The sequence below is a fragment of the Styela clava genome, chromosome 13, assembly GCF_964204865.1.
Source record: "Styela clava chromosome 13, kaStyClav1.hap1.2, whole genome shotgun sequence".
Classification (NCBI taxonomy): domain Eukaryota; kingdom Metazoa; phylum Chordata; class Ascidiacea; order Stolidobranchia; family Styelidae; genus Styela; species Styela clava.
In genome coordinates this window covers 1,710,346-1,733,786 of record NC_135262.1, presented here as the reverse complement: position 1 = coordinate 1,733,786, position 23,441 = coordinate 1,710,346, and the positions used below count along the sequence as shown (strand labels likewise).

General features: G+C 36.3%; 2 protein-coding genes across 2 annotated transcripts; both read right to left on the bottom strand.

The window, feature by feature from the left end:
- Positions 1 to 878: 878 nt before the first annotated feature.
- On the bottom strand, positions 879 to 11,227 carry LOC120332379 (uncharacterized). Its single transcript, XM_039399613.2, has 8 exons — positions 11,111 to 11,227; positions 10,263 to 10,348; positions 9,719 to 9,836; positions 8,673 to 8,767; positions 8,211 to 8,260; positions 7,095 to 7,198; positions 5,515 to 5,573; positions 879 to 3,790 (listed from the first exon to the last, which is right to left on the bottom strand). Exons 1-8 carry the CDS (start codon positions 11,175 to 11,177, stop codon positions 3,575 to 3,577), a joined length of 795 nt encoding a protein of 264 aa, XP_039255547.2. The 5' UTR covers positions 11,178 to 11,227; the 3' UTR covers positions 879 to 3,574.
- Positions 11,210 to 22,283, bottom strand: LOC120332380 (uncharacterized). Its single transcript, XM_039399614.2, has 8 exons — positions 22,154 to 22,283; positions 21,336 to 21,421; positions 19,569 to 19,686; positions 18,758 to 18,855; positions 16,647 to 16,696; positions 15,998 to 16,107; positions 14,622 to 14,680; positions 11,210 to 14,000 (listed from the first exon to the last, which is right to left on the bottom strand). The coding sequence occupies exons 1-8, from the start codon at positions 22,206 to 22,208 to the stop codon at positions 13,785 to 13,787; spliced, it is 792 nt and encodes a 263-aa protein (XP_039255548.2). The 5' UTR covers positions 22,209 to 22,283; the 3' UTR covers positions 11,210 to 13,784.
- Positions 22,284 to 23,441: the final 1,158 nt, after the last annotated feature.

Sequence of the window (23,441 nt, the reverse complement as noted above, 5' to 3'; positions counted from 1 at the left end):
ACATAATACAGATCGAGACTTTGAGGTCCATCAAAAGTATGATTCTCGAACGGGGTCACGGCCCAAAAAGTTTGGGAAACCCTGAATTGTAGTAGTTTGACTCTGAACAATTATTACATAGAATTTTTAGAAGAAAGACTTTCAATGTTTTTAACGTCTTTTATGCTGATTATGGAGCCGAAACACTTCTTACACACTGGAAAGGGGAATTCGCCGGATATAGGATTTCAAGAGGAAGGTGGATAAGACAGTTTAATCATATGGAGAACCCCGGCATTTTGTTTGCTCACCTTTTCATGTCAGCAAAAGGTTAATAGTTTGGGAAACCCTGAATTGTAGTAGTTTGATTCTGAACAATGTTCTGTAGAAGTGCCTATTGGGCAGTAATGAGGTAATTTTTGAAAGACCTGAAACAATTCTGTTTGACTATCTGACTTATTACACACAGGAAACGAGAATTCGCTGGGTATGGGATAACATATTCATATATATCTCAGGAGAGTAAAGGTGATGAAACAAGTTGTCCCAGTCGTCTTCTGACCAGTTCATGTCAGGAATTGTTGATTAGTCCTAATTACTGAAGTAAAATACCAATTACAATACTAATCAATTACTGATATGTTGTAATCTCTTTGGTTTATCACAGCTCCCTTATTGGAATTAAAATACAAGACTCACAGCGCACTCAACATTAATGTTGTGTTATGATATAGGACTGGACGCTTCGAATTGAGAAGTAAATTGTTCAAATTGCCGCCATTTCTTTTTTTCATTGTTTCATGCAAGTCGAGATGAATGCCCAGCCTTAGGTATGAACATTCAGACCGCTGAGTCTCTAATCACTTTGGTAACCAAATTCAACATCAAAACATGAGTCATACAGCAATGAAGTTTATTTCCAAAAGGCAAAATAATAAACAGTTATAAGCAATCGAAAATAAAAATTTGTTAGCCAGTAATATATTATAGAGCACACACGAAGGCAGTGATAATTATATATATACATATTTGGGGCATTTTGCTACTGACACCATCAGAAAGGGTATGTAATAAAAGATACTTATTCAGCAATGACAGGTATACGTAAGTACGGCATTCCTTAAAATGGTGCTCCCGTATTATTCGTACCAAGATGGCGCACAACCTGCAACCCCTAACTGGTACACATACTTTGTTCAGGTTGTGCGCCATCTTGGTACGAATACTAAGGGAGCACCCTTAAGGTAACTCAGTACCAGTATTGGTATTTGTCTTCAATCAAAGAGGACCGAATATCTATCAGAATAGGGTACAAGAAATGTTATAAATACACGAAGAGGAGCGAGGAAAGATGAAAGATTGTTATAACGTATGGTCAATCTTGACCTTTGATCTCATTTAACGCTAATTAGGGCTGGGCATTTTCGAATACCTTGTGATTTCAGAATCGAATCGAATAATATTTTTCGAATCGAATCGAATCTCGAATACTTGAAAATATATAATTGTAAGCGATTTTATTATAGTAATTGGTCCTCTCAACAAATGAATTACCGAAGACATAGAATAAATCACCCAGATAGATTACTGAGCGCTCACACAGAATAACAAACACGTTTTATCAATAACTCACTACAGAAAATAGTCATATGTTAGAATTTCGTTGAAAAAATATGACTTCAATGGAAAAAAAATTGGGGAATTCACCTCGACCATTAGCGGAAAGATAAAAACAAGATGGCGGCGATTCGAAATTTAGCTCTGAACCGATTCGAATAATTTACTATTCGATTCGAATATTCGATTCGAAATGCCCAGCCCTAACGCTAATCGCTAGTTTCAGCTGGGCAACATGACGTAGGGTTATATAACGATTCTAGGCAAATAAACGATAGAGGTTTTATATCATAACAAAACACTACAATAAAATCAAAATGATTACGATTCAGGAACAAACATGATTAATAAAACAAACAATATAAAGTATGAGAGTCAATCAACACATAAAGTAGGGTCTTTATATTATTCTGGCAAGAAAGTCGTTCAGAAGAATTAAAAGTTTAGATTTAACTAAGGGGCTCATCATTTGGAAGATTAAAACTTCAAAAATGAGGAGTACAATATTTATCATGCTTCAGCTATGGCAATTATTATTGTAAAGCAGCATTAATTTTTTGCAAGTTGTACAAATGGCGAGATGGCAAAGACAAGAACAAGCAGAATCGGGTCAATGGTAAATGCTATTGAAATAGGCAATGTAAGAATATGTGATTTTGGGGTGGCATATTTATCTTAGGCAAGGTAGAAACGATTAATTTAGCTCCCATCCAGTGACACCCGTGGCAAGTCTGACAGTAAAAGATGGATCAAATAATGATTATTGAAAGAAGTTAACATCAAAGTAAGTCAAGGCGACCTGGATACCCGAAAGATGCGCTATCCAAAGATATACGGATAACGGTTCCAAAATAATATAATTGTTAATCAAGCATTAATAAAAAGCAGCTTTTCAGTTAACTCAAAAAAAATATGGCTGTAACAAAACGTCCTAACGAGCACATTTGAAAACAAGTCAATGGTTAATGCAATAGAAAAAAGCAACAATAAAACATGTATGGATTGGGAAATGAGCGGTAACACCTCTTCTTGTCAGTTAAATTTATAGAGAGCACATCCAGATTTCAAGAATTTCCAAAATCCTAAAAAAGACTCAGGTTTTGCTTTAAGCAAAGGATTAAAATATTTACAATACATAAAACGTATTAGACAAAAAAAATAAAAACAGTACAAAAACACTATAAAAATGAGCATATAGAACATAACATAAAGCACTTTCAGATTGTGTACATCATTATGTGTGAGATGAGAAAATTGGAAAACTAACAAGACGTTGGCGTTTCATAATTATTTTCAGGAAAAATAAAAGTCAATTGAATGGTTTATTGCTAATATTTGATATCAGCAAATATAAATAAGATAAAATCATTCAAAAAAAAATTGTCTCAAGCATTTATCAACAGCGTATAAAGTGGTCCTACTTTTCATAAATCACCAATTGATTACATAGGTTGTCCATGAAGTCTTGAAATTTTTTTATTTAAAAAGGGTCTCTATGGACACCCTGTACTACCAACTGCAAGCTGTCACCAGCTTATATATTTTTTTAGCACACAGAGGACTGGTATTGAATTCGTAAAAGTGAATTCGTAAATTTAGTGAATTTCTTGAGCACCAGTACCAGTTGCCATTACTGAGCCACAGAAACATTTTCAGATGGGCAACAAACCTAAAAACTGTCGAGTTATTGATAAATTTAGTTAATTAACGGTATTAGTAATGAATGACGAAGCTATTTTTGCTACAGGGTGGCATTTATCATTCCGATCATTGAAGTGAATGTGGCTATTTTTGCGGCAGGAATTTTTCTTGTAGTTTTTCTCTTGCATGAGAAAATATTGGAGGCCACAGAATTTTTGTGCAACGAAAATGGGGCGCGGAAGAAAAAATGTTGAGAACCAATGTCTCTCGTCCAGCTATCAGTCCTTGTCATATATGGGATTAGTCAGCCAGCTATTTGCTTTTAGAAGCATGGACTTCAATGGCCTCTGAACATTTCATTGAACGGCAGATTTGGGCAAACGTATCGGCAATAAATATTATCTTCAATGGCATCATCCAGACGGTTCTTCAAAAACTCGACAATATCAGGGTACTCCTGTTCTTGTGCATTGAGATCTGGACTAACATTATGAACTAACTTCAACCTTGCATTGTAATTTGTTGTATCTTGAGCAGCTTGTCCAGGATCCCCCTGTAAAAAATGATGATATTTTTAGTTTTTGTTTTCTCAAATTTCTAAGCAAACAAGCAGCCACTAATACAGGGGTTCCCAAACCAGGGGTCGCGACCCCAAATTGGGTCGGAGTGATAAGTAGGTAGGGTCGTAAACAGGGTCGCTGAGGTATGATAGAGGATGGATGTACAAAACATCTAAGATTTGAAAAACCATGTTAAATTTAGCAGTTTGTACCATGGCTTACTGTAAAACAGGCCCATAGGCATCGCTCTATGCTTATGCTTTAGAAAATGTAGGTGCTTATTGTGACATGACTGTTTGGTTTTAGCTTATTTTACTTAATACCACCACATGACCAAACTCAAAAGTCCAGTGAAAGAAGCTCTAAAGTTTCATAAAATATATATATATTGATCTGGGGTCACACTGGACACTTGAAAGTTGTCTTTGGGGTCGTCCTGGAAAAAGCTTGGGATCCCCTGTACTAATAACTAGGAACGGGGACGGCCAAGATGGGGCCCTAACAAGGGGCCCTATGTGAATAGATTGCATCGGGCCCTCTCTGGGTAAAAATATGGATAGTAACTAAAAATTAAGTTTTTGTGATAGAAAACAAATTTGTGTTTAAATTTGGTTTTGTTTTTTTGAATTACAAAATCATGATCAAAGTAACTTTACTTTGCAAACCTTCAGTATGTAAAATAAAGACACTAAATTAGAAATGATTTACTCTGGACTCAGTGTGGGGCCTATGGTACGTGAACCACTGCCGCTACATAGGTTACAGTGGCCTATTGCCGACAATGTGTAAGAATCAACTATTTTTGGAAAGGCCGGACCCGTTTTACAATTCGGCATTGCCTACACAATGTATTACACCCTGGGTGGGATGTGGACATGGGATTAGAACATCAGATTTTTGATCTGCTACACCGCTACAGCTTGCTTCAATATTTCAACACAGCTATTTAACTAACTCTTGAGATTATAATACAAATTCATTTCAATCTCCATCAGCCCAACAGATGATAAAATAATTGATAAAAAAAATAAATAAAACTTATTATAGAATCAGGAGAGCGGACAAAACCTTAAGTAAGGTTTGAAGTGTACAGAATTTATCAGAGAAGGTGGTAGTCATGGTGATAGAAGAGGTGGTTCACATTCACTCACATAAAAGTAATAAAAATAATCCACACACAATTACATGTAAACACAAACACATAGCTGGTTTTTTCAATTTTTATTTTAGGCCAAGCAGGTAAGTCAGAATTTCGTGTCTTTTCTGATGGAGAAGGAAAGATGATAAGACATTAATCGGGGCTCCCGAAGTATGCAAACCAGGATGGCGGACATCGGAATGTAATATGTATACTAGGTTAGGGTTAGGCCATAATTTTAGCTATAAATACTACGGGAGGCTCTTGGCTAGTCTTCGAACTGATAATAGGACTAAAATAAGCCTAACCTGTTACCCGTGTTACGTTCCGATGTCCGCCATCTTGGTTCGCATACTTCGGGAGCACCCATTAATCATATGGCATAGCACAGGCTTTCATCCGATAACCAGCCCATGTCAAGTATGGTAATACCTAACCAGTTATTTGATTCAGATGCAAGAACTTGATAGTGGAGGAAGTTGTAACCAAGCAGGAAGAATTACGCAATCCCCTTGGTCATGATTATAGAAAAAATATTAATTTAAAAATATAGTGTAATTAAAAAGAAAAAACACTCACAAGGATACGGTAATGTCTGACAATTATGCAGGTTGCCTTTACTGCTAGTGAGTATCCTCCTAAAACATGAAAGAATTATTTTATTACTGGTAAATGCTTGAGGAGAGAGTGTCTTAACAGTGGCACATTAAAGAACATTGTTGGGTTAAAATGATTGGATGCTGAAACGGAGGATGATTGTATGTTAGAGCAGGGTTTCTCAAACTGGAGTCCGCAAATAGATCAAAATCTTATCGAATTTCCATTAGCTGCCAGTATTTAACGGTAGTACGTATCAATGAGTTTTATTTTGTCGCAGGAAACATTATCTTCCTCATTGGTCAGGCACAGAAATTGATACAGGATAGGATAGGATTTACATATTTATCCCGGGGGAGAGGAAAGCCGATAAGACGGCTTATCCATATGGCGAACCACGGCCTCTCGTCCGGTTACCATTCCAAGTCGGGTATGGAATTAGTTTTACTGTATTGTTTGTTTTCGGAAGCATGGACTTGGTGGTGGAGGAAGCCGTAACCGACCAGCGGTTACGTGAACCACCCAACGACGGCGAGGAGTCCAGCAATCCTCTCGCACATAACCATCCCTGCATGGGATTCGAACCTGCGAACCCACGCAGAGTAATTAGGGGTGCGGTGGCGAGCGTATTCCTAACGCTTAGCCCGTTGAGCTACACCGCCGCGCCAGCATAGGATGGGGGTCCGTCAAAAATAAGATTCACGAATAGTGGTCTACAGACGAAAAAGTTTGGAAAACCCTGTGATAGTGGACTGATATATTGTCAAAAGGTAGTCGAATAATCTCTGGTATGGTATGGTTTCTTTAAGATCATATTATATCCAAAATTATTGGCTTGTTAGCTATTCTTATATCATTTGAGTAGGGAACTTAAAAGTCACCTTCCGACATGAACGGACACGGGTCAAAGGTCACTATATTACAATATCATTTGAGCTGTATCAGAGACATTGGTTCACCATATGATTAGCATTCATTTAATAAATGAAGGAAACTTTTATTCTCTGTCAGTTTTATAAATCAATCTTAAATTAAACTAATTTGATGCTGGACTTCTCGTAATCGAGCTGCGGCTTTTGCCACCATCTGGGACAAAATGGCTGGCCAACTGACTTATCGATGAAAGTTAGGGGATCCCCCATAACAGCGCTCTTACTTCATAGTGACACCTTGTGTCCCATCCCTAATTAATTGATAACTCGCTAATTATACTACATAATTCATCCAAAATCAATAGGCTTCTGGTAAATGCAGCAGGTCCTATTCTCCTACACCTATTATAAATGATAATAATACAAAATCTACACCTACTGTATGTCATGTGATATGCTTATGTTTTCGGGTAGACAAAAAATAAAATCTCAAATCATTGAGATAGGATTTCCACATTCTCCATAAGGGTGAGAGGAAAGTCAATGAGACTGCCTAATCATACAGTGTACCACGGCCTCTTGTCCAATTACCAGTTGAGATTCGGACCCACACAAGGTAATCAGAGGTGCAATAGTGAGCGTATTTCTAATGCTAAGCGTGATGTGCCAACCCAAAATATTAACAGTCACCTTGATCAGCTTTTCCTTCACTGAGTCTGATAAGGTAAGTTCCAATTCCAGTATCTCTAAGATAGTCTTCTGCTTCCTCTTGTGTTATCTTGCCAGCAAATGGACTGAGAAATATTTTCAACATATTTATGATGGAGGCAATATATTTTTAGGCCACGATCGTTGGCAAATTATATTATTGATACAAATTGGCAAAAACAAGTAGAGGAAGCTAAGACCATATACCCCTTTAGGCCAGTGGTTCTTAAAGTTGATTAACCGTGTGAGGGGAGCGCCAACAGGGTGTCGATACCGATATCGGTACGTATATCGTATTTGCTCGTTTTGTTGCCCGGGCCCATATTTTTTTCAACCAACTCACTAACCGGGCCCTTATTCAAACCGGCCCTTATTCAAGCACGGGTGCCTGTTATTTTCGATCATTACAATAATTAATATATTGTTATTTCCAGTTCTCAAGTATGATTTAAACGAGAATAACGAAAATTTTGACTTTTTCTACGCACCGCAGGTACAAATTCGCAAAAAGAGAAAAGTTTTGCAACGCCCTATCAATATTGAAACGACGCTTTTGGGCGTCGCAATGCCCAGTTTGAGAACTATGGTGTTACGTAATCTATGCTATCTGTTATGTACTTGGATGCCTAAGGCGTGAGTGTTATCTACCCGCGCCCAAAATTCAACAGCGTTGTGACAAAATCGCTTCTTATTTCCTATTGTTCTCTACCACTGAAAAATCAGCTTTTACATCGGGTGGGTATTCAAGCACCGGCCCTTATTTAATTTTATGTTCTGTTCACACGGGCGGCTATTCAAACGGGCCCTTAAAACGAGCATATACGGTAATTAGGATACCAGTATAAATGAATTGTTACAAATAGACACATGCTTGAACTGTGTGATAATGACATTAAATTGTTACGCATGCCGTAATGGGCCCGTGTGCCCCGATCTGGGAACCACTGCTCTGGGCGCATCATCTGCACTGTAATGAATGACATTGCTTACTTTACAATATGTACCCTTGGAAGAAAACATAAAGCAAGTTCATTTTCAATGTAGGCTTTCCTCAGAGATAATATGAAAAAAAAATCTATGAAATTCCAATAGATTTACCTGACACTTTGTCCTTCTTGGTCGAGTGTGTATGACATTAATTTTTGCGTCTGAATAATGGAGAAAAGATATAATATTTCACATGGAGCATTTGACAGTCAGGTCAGCAGTTAAACCGTTAGACTAAACTGTTTTGATATCACATATTACATGATAGGATAGAATTCACACATTTATCCCACGGGAGAAAAAAGCGGACTCAATCATATGGCGAACGGCCACGACCTCTTGTCCAATTATCAGTCCATGTCAGGTGTGGGATTGGTTAGCCAGTTATTTGTTTTCGAAAGCATGGACTTAATGGTGGTGGAGGCCGTAACCAACCTGTGGTAACGTGAGCCACCCTATAGCAGCAAAGAGTCCAGCAATCCTCTCGTACATAACTATCCCTAAATGAGATTCGAACCCGCCAATCCACGCAGGGCAATCAGAAGCGCGGTGACAAATGTACTGCATTTTTACCTGTCTCAAGAATGTGCAACTATCCCCAACTCTGGTCAATGATCCGAACCATTTTGTCTGCTGAATGAACATTCGTATTCTCACAGGAATATCTTCTGCAAATAGTAAAGAATGTTTATCGTTAAGGCATGTTTCTGAGTTGCTGTTTACCAATTATTACCGCTTCAGCATGAACTAACTCATGGTCGAACGCTTGGTGCATATTGTTCAGGGTTCGGAACACGCTTTGAATGCAGCCGCTTATTGTCACCTGTATTTTTTTGTTTTTCTGGCAACTAACATTTTCCCAGATGGCTGATCATGCCCTGTGATGTCATCAGTCACAGTTGACCGACCAGGTGAAGTAGCCATGTACTTGAGGGCTCATTCCTGTTGGTGTCTTGGGGGTTACTTTGGTTATGTTTATGGACATTTACTAATTATATATTTTAATACTTTGTTAACAATTACTACTATGCATGGCTTGACATGTTTGAATCTTGTGGGCGATTATTATGCACCAAAAAATTGCTGGGCGCCCCAATGTCTTTGGGTAGTTTACTTAATCACTGATCGGTTGAGGGTGTTTCATTACCAATGTCCATACATATAAAACAATATTAACTCAATGTTCCCCAGGAGAAATTATGTTGTTTTCGGGAAGAAATTTTGCTCTGTTTTTGTATTTGTTGTAGTGCTACTAATATTCTTCGGTTCTTTATTATTATTATTATGAGACTTATGCACACAATAAAAACGATACACCCGAAGTATATGAACCAAGATGGTGGACACCGGAGCGTAGTATGTGTAACAGGTTAGGGTTGGGCCATAATTTTAGCTACAAATACTACGGGAGTCACATGGCTAGCCCCCGAACTCATAATAGAACTAAAATAAGGAAAATTGGAATAAAATTATGACGCATAGTACTGTTCAATCCCCTTATGGGTAGCCACATGCCCCTAATTAGGAACCGCTGCATTGAAGATTGAAAAAAATAAAGTAGTTTTTTAGGGATAGTGAGGTGGAACACCACTGGTTTACCTAGTTGATTCAATACATACCATTATCCATGCTGTTGCCGAAACATTTTCCCAGGAATCTGATGATTTGTTGCAAGTTGTGAACATGTGGAAATTGTTGTTGCAATCGATTTTTGATGTTTGAAAATGTTTTCGAATCCTGTTGAAAATGTAATTCAAATTTTCTAAAAAATAGTCTGCGTGATGGGTGTTGTTTGTCAACTGAAAACGGGGTGCAACATGGGTGTGGAATTCAGTGACTAGAGCAGGGGTGGGCAACCCCTGGCACGCATGCCAAACTTAGCACGCAATCACAACAGCGGGCAGCACGCATCCAAACAGTCTCACTGATAAAGCATAAAATAAGGGAAGAAAATTTTGGTGGGACAAATATTTTCCTCTAACTGAATACCCTAAAGATTTAGTTTCAACACAAATAAAGTTGTATTGGGTGTTACATAGCTTGTTTTTTAAAGGACACCGAAATGAGCATTATGATAGGATATGTTGACTGAAAATAATCAGAATATCAAATCATTTATTTATTCATCTCTGATGTTAAAATATATACGATAAGTAATACTACCTGCATGGAGATAACACACTGGTAACACGGTGGGTAGACGCTGCACCAGAAAGCTCGATCATCTGAATGGTTGAAGTGGATATCTCCTTAAAGACAAGTGAACATGTTTTAGAACAGGGTCGGAAACCTTTTGTCGCTCACGGGCCAAAATTAAAGGTTGCAAGTCATTAGCGAGCCACACATGTTTTTAGAAAGTTAAAAATTGAATGAATGACCGATGAATCACATTTTAATCACACAATTGAGAAGTTAAATTTTAAGCAGCATGCGAAGACTGACCCTTTGAATATATTTTGCGTCATTAAACCCTTCGCACTTAGCATCAACTTTTCTGCTTTTCATTGCCATTTGTCTAAATTATAATTAAATTACAGGCTCAATAAACGAGTAATTGTGAATTATATACTTGTTACGTAATAATAGAATTTAGTCGAAAAATTTACACGAAAATTCTTTCGCGTAAAGAATATAATCGACAAAACAGACATAATTATAATTCAGTGAAGCGTCACGGGCCGAATTATACCGGCCCCTGCTTTAGAGTTTACTAAAAGCAAGGTTGCGATCACTCACCCAAAGAGACCCATCTCTGTCACTCTGAGATGCCAATCAATGATTGAGAATTCTAGATAATGTCATTTTTGAGTTACTGCATTATCATCACATTTCGACACTACTGTTGTCAAATTTTACTAATGCTGATTTTGCTTCTTTGGGCAGTTACAAAATTAGTTGATATTTCGACAAGTAAATGAATAGCTCGCAGAGCTTTTAAGTTTCGTTTCTCTCACAAACCCTGGGGAATCCACATGGAGCACAAAACAAACAAAACTATATAAAATACTAACCTGAAGTCACATCTGATTCTGCTTGAATGCCTCTTCCGATATCGAATTCATTAACAATTGCTCCCATGGTAATTTACCCCATTTAAATAGCTATTTATGTCTGTATATAAAATGAAAAGATAAAAATAGGGGTAATAGCATGAAAATTTTGAACAGTAGAGATTAGAGATTTCATGGGCACTAATTCAATATTCTGCAAGCACTCACTGAGGAGGAAGAAATGGAAAAGTTTAAAAAACAGGAAATGACATAAAAATTTAAACACTAAAAACACTCACTGAAAAGATAAAAATAAGAAAAGAACATGAAATTTTGAACAATAAAAATTGGAGATTCCATGGGCACTAATTCAATATTGTTACGCTAGCGTGGCCACATTTTGATGTTTCCAGCATTTACTTGTGTTATACTCCTGCAAGCACTCACTTGAGGGGGGAGCATAATTAAAATAATGAATAAGTAAAAAAAGCATTAAGCATTAAGAACTGAATGAAACTTTCCTGGACAATCATTCAATAGTCTGCAAGCACCAACTGAGGAGAAGAGCAAGATTTTAAAAAGACCGAAATGAGAGTGATAATGTGAAAATATTTGAAAGTCTGCTTGGCACTTACTCAAAAGTCTGCGAGCACACACAGATAAGGAAGATTGATTATGAATAGGTAAAAATTAGTCGCATATGTGTGATGATCTTATTGACAATTAAATTTTCATTTTACAAAATCAAGTATAAAAAAACATATCACATGGGATAATAGGTAATTAGCAATTAGGATTTTGATTTGTCTTTGCAAGAGTACTCAATCAGTAGTCTTTGAGCGACCACTAGCAAAAAATAGGAATGATTCGATCGATAGAACAGTATTAATACGTTGCTGAGGATTTTGAATAATAAGGAAACATGAATCATATCATAATGAGTGATTATAGTTGAAAATGTGCAAAAAACTTATTCGATAGTCTGTAAGTAACCACTGAATTGGATAGTAATGCAATAATCAAAAGTGGTTTTTCAAAATGGGGGGGGGGGGGGGGCAATGTCCCTGAAAGTGACAGGAATGTGGAAGTAAGGTAATATGGAGCAATTTAAATTGAGGAGGAAAATGATATGTAAAAAAAATCGGCAAACATGAATTTGATTGAACTTCACAAGGAAACAAAAACTAGAAAGCTAAAAATGTGAATGAGTAACTGCACAATTAATTTAAATTTTTTTGTCAGAAACAAAGATTTAAATAGTTGACATGAACATAAACGAACAAAAAACATGTCAAGATTATCATCTGGTTGCAAAGAGTATCAAAAATGTCAGATCAACATGATGGCATAATCTTATATAATACAGCAACAAAGACTAGAATATTTTGACGTAGATTTGTGGATGCGAATGGCTCCATGCACAAAAACAAGAAAGAAAACTTTCAATGCATCATCAAGGATATGTTATTTATAGGGTGTCCATGGAATCTTTTTGAAATTGCAAAGTGAATTTATCAATACCATATATTGTTTTGGCCCTCACAGATGTATTAAATGAAGTAAAAATACTTCAACAATTACTGATTAAAAAACAACAAACCTGGTTAAGATATATTAAAAACTGACTTCATACCAAAATTAAAATTGTGAAGGCACTTTTTAGACACCCTGATATATTAGGTGATGTCATTAGCTGTACACTTTAGGTGACTTCCTTCAATTAAAGCATTACATGCCATATTGAAGCTTTAGAGCAAATTACGGTAGTGTGTGCAAATATGTTGTGACACACCTCACAAATATAATGTTTAAATTATGGCAAGTGTACATATGCCTTTCTTTAATCCTGACCTCTGAACTGAGCATTACATGGCAAATTGTGGCTTTTGCACAGATTCGTTTAGACATACGCTGTTCACATTAAGTGTTCACAATGGGTGTATGTAAGTACGAGTATTCACATTTGGTGCACATGTTAGATGTGCATATTGGGTGCACATATGTCTCTCTTTAATCAGGGGTGTGCCACAGGCGGCCCGCGAGCCACAAACCGGCCTACCAAGTCATTTAGTGTGGCCCTTGGCAACGGTCAGATTTTTAACCGTCATACATAAAATCTTAATCCGACAGTTTATGTTTAAAAAGTCGCTTTTTTGCCCCTTCGACCGTGTTAAATCTTTTGTCGTTTTGACCGGTGATTGGGAAAAAAGCGCATTCACTTTTTTTCGTGTGGCCCAGCTAGATGTCGGAGGTTGGTTATATGGCTCACCGTCAAACAATATTGCACACCCCTTTTTCAAACAAAGCATTACATGGCAAATTGAGGCTTGTGAACAAATTTAAGGGTGTAAGGGTGTAAATGTGAATGTGCACCAATCTTCACAATATGCTCTTCATATTAGGTAAACATTAAGTATCCATATTATGTGTACAATATTGATAGGTACATATTAGGTGGACATATGTCTCCCCATCAATCATAACCTCCAAACACACAATTACACGGCACATTGGAGCTTTCGAATAAACTTAAGAGTGCAAATGTACTCTCAACCATTCTCACATATGTTATTCACATTACATGTACACATTACATAGGTAAACATTAGGTATCAATATTATATTTAAACTACTGACTGTGTACCATAATGGGTACATATGAGAAGTTTATATTGGGTAGACATATGTCTCTCTATCAATCATAGCCCCTGAACAAGGCATTACAAGGCAAATTGGGGCAAATATACGTGCAGTAAACATTATCTTCTATCTCATCGCTGAGACGATTCTTCATGAACTCCACAATGTCGTTGTATTCTCCCTCATCCTCATTGAGATCAGGATACTCTCTGTGCCGAAGTTTTAAACGAGCGTTAAATGTTCTTTGCTGTGATGCTTCTGCTGTGTTTCCCTAATAAAGAAGCAAGTAAATCAATGAAAGTTAGCTAGAAATTAGGGTGAGCCCAGTTATTTTTATGAATACCGTAAATAGGATTGTTTTTCTTGCATGTTTTGTATAGTAAGCTTTATTTGAAACTTGCTCGACTGGCAGTTGACAAAATTGAACAACATCAAACAATCTTCTATTTTCAAATACATGGGATTTTATATTTATTCTACGGAAGAAGAAAGTCGATAAGATGGCTCAAATCATGGGTGCACCACAGACTTTCGTCTGGTTAACAGTCCATATCGAGTATGGGATTACCGGTAGTTAGTTATTTTTTTTGGAAGCATGGACTTGATGGTGGAGGAAGCCATAACTGACTAGTGATTACATACACTACTCTACAATGACGAGAAGTCCAGCAATCCTCTTGCACATAATCACCCCCAACTAAATTTGAAATATATACTTGAATGGGTCATATTTAATACTGAAATTTGCACAAATCATTGTGAATTTGTATAAATTGAATTTGGTAATGCGGAATAGTTCGAATAAAAAATGTTTTTTTTATTTTTATTATTGTATTTCTGAACCCCAGTTAACAGATATTTCATAAAAAAAATATAAATTTATCATGGTCACCAGTATGTTGTAATGTCTGATTTCAGTCGCATTGCACTTTACTGCAAGAGAGAATCCACCTGAGTAAAAAGAAAATTAATTGGCACTCAAGTAAAAGAATTAGGAAGTGAAATAATAAAAGAACAAAAATTGGCATTTTATAACACAAAATGGATCGTTTTTTACATTTTTACATTACCGTAATTTATTTCTGTTCATCATTGTTACTTATCGATTTTAATCGGTAAGTATGTTGATAGGTATTTGTCTGTCTGTATGTCTGTTTGTCTGATAGATGCACGCGATATCTCACGAAAGCGAGATTGAATCTGCTCCAGATCTCGGACCAGAAGCCTATTGATTTTGGGCGAATTATGTTGTATAATTAGCAAGTTATTAATTAATTAGTGATGGGACACAGGGTGTCACTATGGAGTAAGAGCGCTATTTTGGGGGATCCCCTAACTTTCGATCGATAAGTCTTCGGTCTCTGACCGATATTCTCGTCTTCCTAGTTATTACAGTCTGAGGTGTTGGGCTTTAAGCTTTGAACGTGAAGCAATCATGTACATGATATGTAATTTAATAAAAGTTATACTTTTATAATTAGAATGTTTCAAGACATCAATGCGATATTACTGATAGTGACGATATCAAACAAATAAGAAATATGATGATTGGCTATTCACGTTTTGTTTTGTTTGTTGATGTAATTCATTACATTTATTTTGGTGAGAGCAATTTCATAACAAAATAAAGTATTATTAATAACATATCAAAAATAGCAGAAATACGTATTGCCAGAAGAGGCAAGGGGTGTAGCAAGATGGCAGTGTTGGTGGTCACAGAATCCCCCCAGTTCGAAATGTAAAAATAAGCATTTTTCTGTATCTTCTGCTTGAAACGCTTCTCTGGCTCTCAAGACTCTTGAAAACCCGCCTTTTCGGTAGCTGTTACGGTCTAACTTGGCAATTAGAAATTTCAGAACCCTCAAGCCCCCTTTTGAAAATTCCTGGCTACGCTCCTGGCAGAGGCATATTTTTTTGATAATATGACACAAATGGGCCTTAGTATTTAGTTTTATAGTATGATATCCATCAAAAATGAATTGATCCCACGAAAGCAGCTGATAATGCAGTTTCCCCATGCACCATACCTCAGGTACTATTCCTGCATTCAGTCAAAGATGAGTATAGGGTTTTAAATGCGAATATGTAACCCAGTTGGAGAAATGAGTCATGGCTGATAGTGGTTATTTCAATGAACCGCACCAAACAAACCCCATTCACACCAGCTTACCCCAGATGCCCCATTCTGGTCCTTTCAAAAAAAGAAGCCCCTGTGAGTGACTGCTCATAGCAAAGCTTCCCTTAACAAAAAACAATTTAACATGTTACCTTGTTCAGCAAGACTTTCACTAAATCTGATTAAATACGATTCTGGTTTGGCTGAGGGTTTATTCAAATGTTCCTCTGCCTGTCGTTGGTCAATCATTCCAGCAAAAGGACTGAAATTTGTATATTTTTAGGATTAGTTCATAAAAAAAGTGAAGTTTATGGGAAATTACAAAAGAAAATGGGCGCTCCAGAAGTATGTGTATCAATATGGAGAAACTAATTTTGTTCGCCTACTTTACATCAAGTTATGTAAAGGGATTGAAACATATGGGGAAGAGGTATATTCACTTGGCTCACACAGACAGTCCCCAAACTTGTAGTGAAACTAATATAAGAAAAACCGGAATAAAAATTATGGCCTAACTCTAACCTGGTACACACTAATTCTACTGATGCTTTGAGTCAGGAAAATCAAAATTTAGACTCTGTGTGCTTTATAAATATGAGTACAGTTCAGACCTAATGCCGACAAAAAACTTTTGAGAACTGTTTAGTTTAAAAATTGATGCCAGGGTTATATGGTGTGTCCGTCCATGAAGGCTTAAAAAACTTTAAAAATCTTAAAATTTTTACTCTGTATACTTCGAAATCTACGTGGGTTATGTTTTTAGCCCACATGAATTCCACAAATCTAATTACAAATTTTTACCTGATTTTTTCATTTCCTTGCTCCAGTAAATATGACATTAATTTGTGAATCTGAAAAACAAGTCAAATCATTGATTATGTAGCCCATACTAGACAAGAGGTCAGGGGTTACCAAATGATTTAACTTGAATAAATATGAAAACCATACCCTATAATATTTTAAATTTCGAACTCTCCAGGACATGGTGGTAATTGTGTGTAAATGGGTTTGATAATGCTATATTGTGCTTCTTTATAATTATGGAAAATCATAATTTATGTCATGGGCTGTCATGTCAGCCTCCTCCAACATCAAGTCCATGCTTCCAAAAACAAACAACTGGCTAACTAACCCCATACTCGACATGGACTGATAACTGGATGAGAGGTCATGATTCTCCATATGATTTAGCCACCTTCTGGTTTTCTGCGAGCCCGGAATAAATATCAAAATCCTGTAAATCCGAACTAATGCCATACCCAACATCGGTTAGCAATAAAACAAGGTGCCGTGGTTCGCCAAATGTCTTATTGACTTTCCTATCACTAAGATAAATATGAAAATCAGCAACTGAACTTTAACCCTTTCCGTGCGGTGGGCACGTATAGGTACCAACGACAAAAGTCTCTAGATTGTGGCGGGTACGTTGATGTACTCCACTGTTTTATTTAGCAATCGGTCGCAAACTGTTGGTCTAGTTTTTCCGGGTTTTAGTTTATTGATAAGAAGTCTTCTTCGAGATTAACAAAAGCAATGGTAAATCTCGCTTTCGTTTACGACAGGAATTTTATTTGCGGCGGAACGAGAGAGTGTTTTTGAAATTTATGCAAATTTTGGTGTTTTTTGGGTGGTAATAGAGGACATATTATCCCTTCCATCTACCAAAGTATTTTGAGTTAGATCACGAAATTGCTACAGCAATATTATGCTATTGTTTGCCAACAGTAACAGTAAAGGATTTAGCGAATATTTCTATTTTTTATCACGATTTGAAGTTTCAACTCCCAAGAAAAAAAAATGCCTTTTTTCTATCCGGTTGGTGACTCAGACCACCACTTTTGAAATACCCTTTTTTTAATTGCCAATTGCAAGCTTTTTAAATAAGCTTTCCAATGAGCCGTCAGTGGGAAGCAGAGGATCATTAGTTTTTCGTTAGTCAATCGATTAGTTGTGGGGGTACAAATGCATAAATCGGCGTAGCAAATACGATTATTTAATAAAAAATAAAAATCGCATGGGAAGGGTTAAAGTGATATATCCTGGTCGATGACGACTCCATCGACTAACAATTGAATAAGTGAAAAACTATCCTCAAACATGATTGGCAACAAACAAGACTTTCCTCACCCTTGGATAAATATAAGAACCATAACCCAGGGGCATGTCAAATTTTTCTGCTGTTCAGGATGAGTTTCTGATAATGATGGCCCTAGCATGCAGAAACGATAAACGTTGGAAATGTTTGCGTTACAGTAATTTTGTTCTCTTACTACGTTTTTCTTGAGGCGTCCGGCGTGTAACAATTCGTAGGACTGGCTTATGTGCGATTTTTTATAAAATCCTTTTGGGGAGTCGGCCTATTCGCGAGATAGGCGTAATTTCGAGAAAATACAGTATATCTATTCTACTTTTTAAGATTTCTGATTCGAAACATAATTATTGGAACTAGTGCGAAACATAAATCTTACGATTTCGAGAGAATACACAAAATTGCAAAAAATTGTTGAATATAGTGGAAAGGGTCTATAGTGGATGGCCCTTACACCTAAGATCAAAAATATTTTTGAGCTAAAAAAATTATAGATGTTTCTATACATGAGAGCAAATTATTTAAAGTTCGAGTAAGATTGGAATGTTTGTATTAGTTTTATTCAAATCATCAAACAGAGAAACAAACTCACCACTATAACGCGCTGCTCTGTGCGGCTGCCACAAAACACACCCCTCTAGACACGCCCCTGCCATAATCTATTATAATTTAAATTCACAACCGGAATGATTCCAGTCCTTCCAAGGCATGGTGGTCATAAAATATAAATGTTTTTTACAATACTATATTGTACTTCTCTATCTGAAGAATCATAATTTATGTCATGTTAAAATAAATACGTCAGTTTATATAGAAGACCCACCTGGTCCAGAAAGATGCAAGAGTTATTAGTAAGTCTTGTGAAGGAGCCAAACCATTTTGTCATATTGATGAATGAGCGAACACACACTGGGGCCTCCTCTGGAAAACAATGTCAATTGTAAAAACAGAGCACGCATGAATTAAAAAAATGCAAAACATTTGATGAAATATCGAGCCATAAAGCCTTCAGAATTTTTTTTTAAAAGAACAATAGCGTTCTAGTCCAGTGGTTCTCACACTTTTTGGTTCTCACTGAAAATTTTAAATGATGATTTCATTACCCTTTACTAGGTTGGGGCATTTTCATCTTGAATCGAATCTTGAATACTTGGAAGACGTTTAATTGTGATTTTTTTTATTGCGATTGGTGCTCCAGGCACATAAATTACGGTACTGAAAACATTGGATTTGCCACTCCGACAATTTCATGGGTTGCCACACACAATGAGAAACATGTTTCATCAATAACTCAATGGGAAGAAAAGAGTCATATGTCAAAATTGCATTTTGAAAATATTGAAAGATGGCGACAATTCGAAATTATTGTATGAACCGATTCGAATAATTTACTATTCGATTTGAAATGCCCAGCCCTACCCATTACCCAAACGCGATAGTCTAGTGTCAAACTATGTAAAAATCAGTTAAATACATTACCAGGTATGAATTGTTTAAAGATTGAACAATTAATAGAATCCTTGTTTTTATGTGAGAGAGTCTTATGGCAAAAAATGGTTGGGAACCACTGTACAGCCTCTTAAAGTGATTCCAAAATCCATACTCTTTTTAATATATTGTTAACTGTTGCATACCATTCCCCATCGGAACTTTGAAACATCTTTTCAGAAACTTGATACTCCGTTTCAACTTCGGGACTTGTGAGAAATCTTGCTCAAGTTGAGCTTGAAGGTTTGCAAAGGTCTTCGTGTCCTGAAATATTTAAAACCTTCACTAAGAGTCAATATGTACATCTGTGGACATTCAGTTTTCTTATACAACGCCAATTCAGGCCTTTTGCTTCAAACAAAGTCATTTACAAGTAGTCACTCAGCTTGGCAGTATGGCGTAGTGTGCTAAGCGTTAGGAATATGCTCGCCACCGCACATCTGATAATCCTACGTGGGTTCGCAGGTTCGAACTCCATGTGAGGTTAGTTATGTGCAAGAGGATTAGAGTGGTTCGCGTAACTGTTATTTTTTTATGGCTTCTTTTACCATCAAGTCCAAGAAACTGGAAACAAATAATTGGCTAACTAATCCCATACCCGACTTGAACTGAGGCTGTGGTTCAAAAAGTCCTTGTATTCACATACCTACCATTCAAGTTAACGTATCTGTTAGATTGCATAATGGTAAGATTATGTTGACTCCATAATCAGCATACCAGATAATAAAATATTTGATAAAAACAAATAAATAAAAACCGATTGTTAAGTTAACTAATTTCCCTATTCTGAACTAATAATTGGACGAGAGGCCCTACTTTGGCATATGAGTTAATAACAGTCTTGAAGTCTATACTTTACCCAGAATAAATTTGAAAGTCAAGTTTATTTTTTCCAACCAGTAAAAAAAGTTAGTTTTATATACAATGCAAAAAAAAAGATAGTTACACATTTTAACAAGGGAAGAGAATAAATTAGAGTTTTATTAGGAGTAAAAAGGCACCACATTAAAACGCTTATCTCAATGTATTTCTAGCTCAGAGGTGAGCAATTACTTTCCTGGGTAGGCCAGATACACATAATAGATTTGGTTACTTGGCTGAAAACTGAATATGAAAAATTATGAATAAAAACAGTTCATTGACAAAAGCTAGTCCAACAGCTAGGCTGGCGTTTATATAATAATTAGGGCTGGGCATTTTCGAATACCTTGTGATTTCAGAATCGAATCGAATAATTTTTTCGAATCGAATCGAATCTCGAATATATAAAATTGTAAGCGACTTTATCATAGTAATTGGTCCTCTCAACAAATGAATTACTGAAGAAGACATAGAATAAATCACTCAGATAGATTACTGAGCGTTCACACAGAATAACAAACACGTTTTATCAATAACTCACTACAGAAAATAGTCATATGTTAGAATTTCGTTGAAAAAATATGACTTCAATGAAAAAAAATTGGGTAATTTACCTCGACCATTAGCCAAAAGATAAAAACAAGATGGTGGCGATTCGAAATTCCAGTCTGAACCGATTCGAATAATTTACTATTCGATTCGATTCGAATATTCGATTCGAAATGCCCAGCCCTAATAATAATAAGAAGCCTGATGACACTATTTCATCGATATTTTCAACATAAATTTATATCCATAAAAACTATAGTCTTAATTTCAGCGGGCACCAGTGGGCCGGATAAAACATTTCGGCAGGCAGGATCTGGCTCGGGGGCCGTAATTTGCGCATTGTTGGTTTAGGTGCACATATGGCTTCCTAAATATATCACCCGAACAAAGCAATATACTAGTACGGTATGTCATACTGAGACTTTTGAGCAAAGCCCGCCCGTTGGTCGTAATTTGCCCATCTCTATTTTAGCTAGATCATATTACATTACAATCCAGCTCACCTCATTCACTGGAACACTATCAGGAGATGCAGGATGAATTCGGCACCAGAATTCATGATCATCTGGATGATTAAAGACAGCGGCTCCTGAAATGATGAAAAAGTGATTTATATAAAGAGTAGCAATGAAACCTAAAAAGCTAGAAGTAGAGAAAGAGATTTTATTTCACAAACAACACTAACAAAGAATCAAAGAGATACCCCGGTACAGGACTGACTTGAAATTCAAACAGTTTGTTAAAAATTTGAACCAAAAATGCTGCAGTACTCAAACGAAAATTTTGAACTGAGCGCTGCCAAGTGGGATGATGCCATCCAAACGCATCTCGGATGCCTATTGGCCACAACAAGCATTAGATCAAATCGGAACATTTGGGGGAAATGTTAGGAAATTTGTGTGCTTTTTTCACAGTTTTTTAGTCGAATACCAATCCTGAACAAATTATGTTCGAGTAACGAAGTATCACTGTCTATAAGACAGATTCCCGAGTACTATTTATATATATGCATCTTACTCAAGAACACTTGTGAGACAGGTCGCATAAAGATCCAGCAGTACAAGAAACGTTAACACATCATGTGAAGTTTTATCAACAATTCAGAATTTTCAATTTAGTTCAGTTTTTGGGTGAACTTAAACATAAAAATTTCCAGTCTCAACATATTTAGCCTAGTAAGACGCTTTCTTTTTGTTATCATCAGAATTTACAATTTAGTTCAGTTTTTGGGCAAACTTATACATAAAAATTTTTTGTTTCAACATAGTCATGCAATGTGAGACTTTTTTCTTTAATTATCATAAAATATTGACAACCAAACCTTGCATGGTACTAGCATCTGCTTGCACAATTGGAGCATCATTCATGGCAGCCATTCTTCAAAAATCCTTTTATCTTTATTCTTCTTTTATAATATTTTTAAGTTAGTTTTATTACTATTAATATACACAGACTAGAAATTAAGAGCAAAGAAATGTCACTATGCATTAAATTTATGAATGACTGACTTCCCATCCTTCCTGTATGCCAGAATGTGCAACATTTTTGATCAGTGGGGCATATAACTTCAGACATTCAGCTGGGCCACAGAAAAACTCAAGCGGGAACGACAAGAAAAAGAATGCGGCTATTGCTAAGCCTCACAGTAATGGAGACAATGGGCAAAATTGTGAAGGATTTAACTCAGTGACAAGAGCAAAAAAACATGAATTTTAATTCATGTGAGCGCTTTTTTAAACATAAACTGTCAGATTAGGATTTTTATGCTTGATGGAAAAAAATAAGAGTATTGAAAAGGGCCCTACTAAATGGCTAAACGGCGCCTGTTGTGCACCCATGCTCTATTCCTTTACACCAGTAATGCAACAATGTTTGTAGCAAGAGTAAAGATGACCATCCTATGTTATTCAAGAGGCTTGCAGCAAATCTCTTGAACCACATAGAAAAGGATATGTATCCATGGTTGATGTCCATATATGATAAGGTCATCTTATCGGCTTTCCTCTCCCCTGGGTTAAATATGTAAATTTTATAATGTAATATCTATATATTCAATATAGTTAAAATTTCTGAATATAGAAATACATTGGGCAGGCAATTTTCATATTAGGCATTCAAGTACAAGAGAGATATTTGAAGCATTTGCTATCCTGGCTGGGAAACTGGATTGGGGGTCATGGCTCATACAATACAATTCATTTCGACCATACCATTAAGCCTTATCAACTTTCCCCTACCTCAGATAAAATTCCCTGCTATCTCATGACAGGGTAACCTTGGCATCTTGTCCATTCCTCAGAATGATGCAAAATTTTTTTGAACAATCTTATCCTACATAATTATTTTTAACAAGTGAATATTAGTTCATAACTATCATTCATGTGTTGCATCAGACTGCATGAAGTCATCAGGTCACTGTGATATCACAATGATCATAAGTGTCTGTTCAAAGAATAAACATGACAATGGCATTAAGTCTATGAAATATGAATTTTCAAGAGAAAGATTTAGTTTTAAATTTATGATCAAATAACAAATAAAGAATTTAATATTTTAATTGAACCATGTGTGTGACAACACATTCAATTAATTATCACCTAAATCTAGTT

Coding starts and splice junctions, on each gene's coding strand:
- LOC120332379 (XM_039399613.2), bottom strand. CDS start 11,177: ATGGGAGCAATTGTTAATGAATTCGATATCGGAAGAGGCATTCAAGCA. Junction 8,261..8,672: donor GTTGCACATTCTTGAGACAG/GTAAAAATGCAG, acceptor TCCATTATTCAG/ACGCAAAAATTAATGTCATA. Junction 7,199..8,210: donor CAAGAAGGACAAAGTGTCAG/GTAAATCTATTG, acceptor AATATTTCTCAG/TCCATTTGCTGGCAAGATAA.
- LOC120332380 (XM_039399614.2), bottom strand. CDS start 22,208: ATGGCTGCCATGAATGATGCTCCAATTGTGCAAGCAGATGCTAGTACC. Junction 16,697..18,757: donor CTTGCATCTTTCTGGACCAG/GTGGGTCTTCTA, acceptor CTTGTTTTTCAG/ATTCACAAATTAATGTCATA. Junction 16,108..16,646: donor CAAGGAAATGAAAAAATCAG/GTAAAAATTTGT, acceptor TACAAATTTCAG/TCCTTTTGCTGGAATGATTG.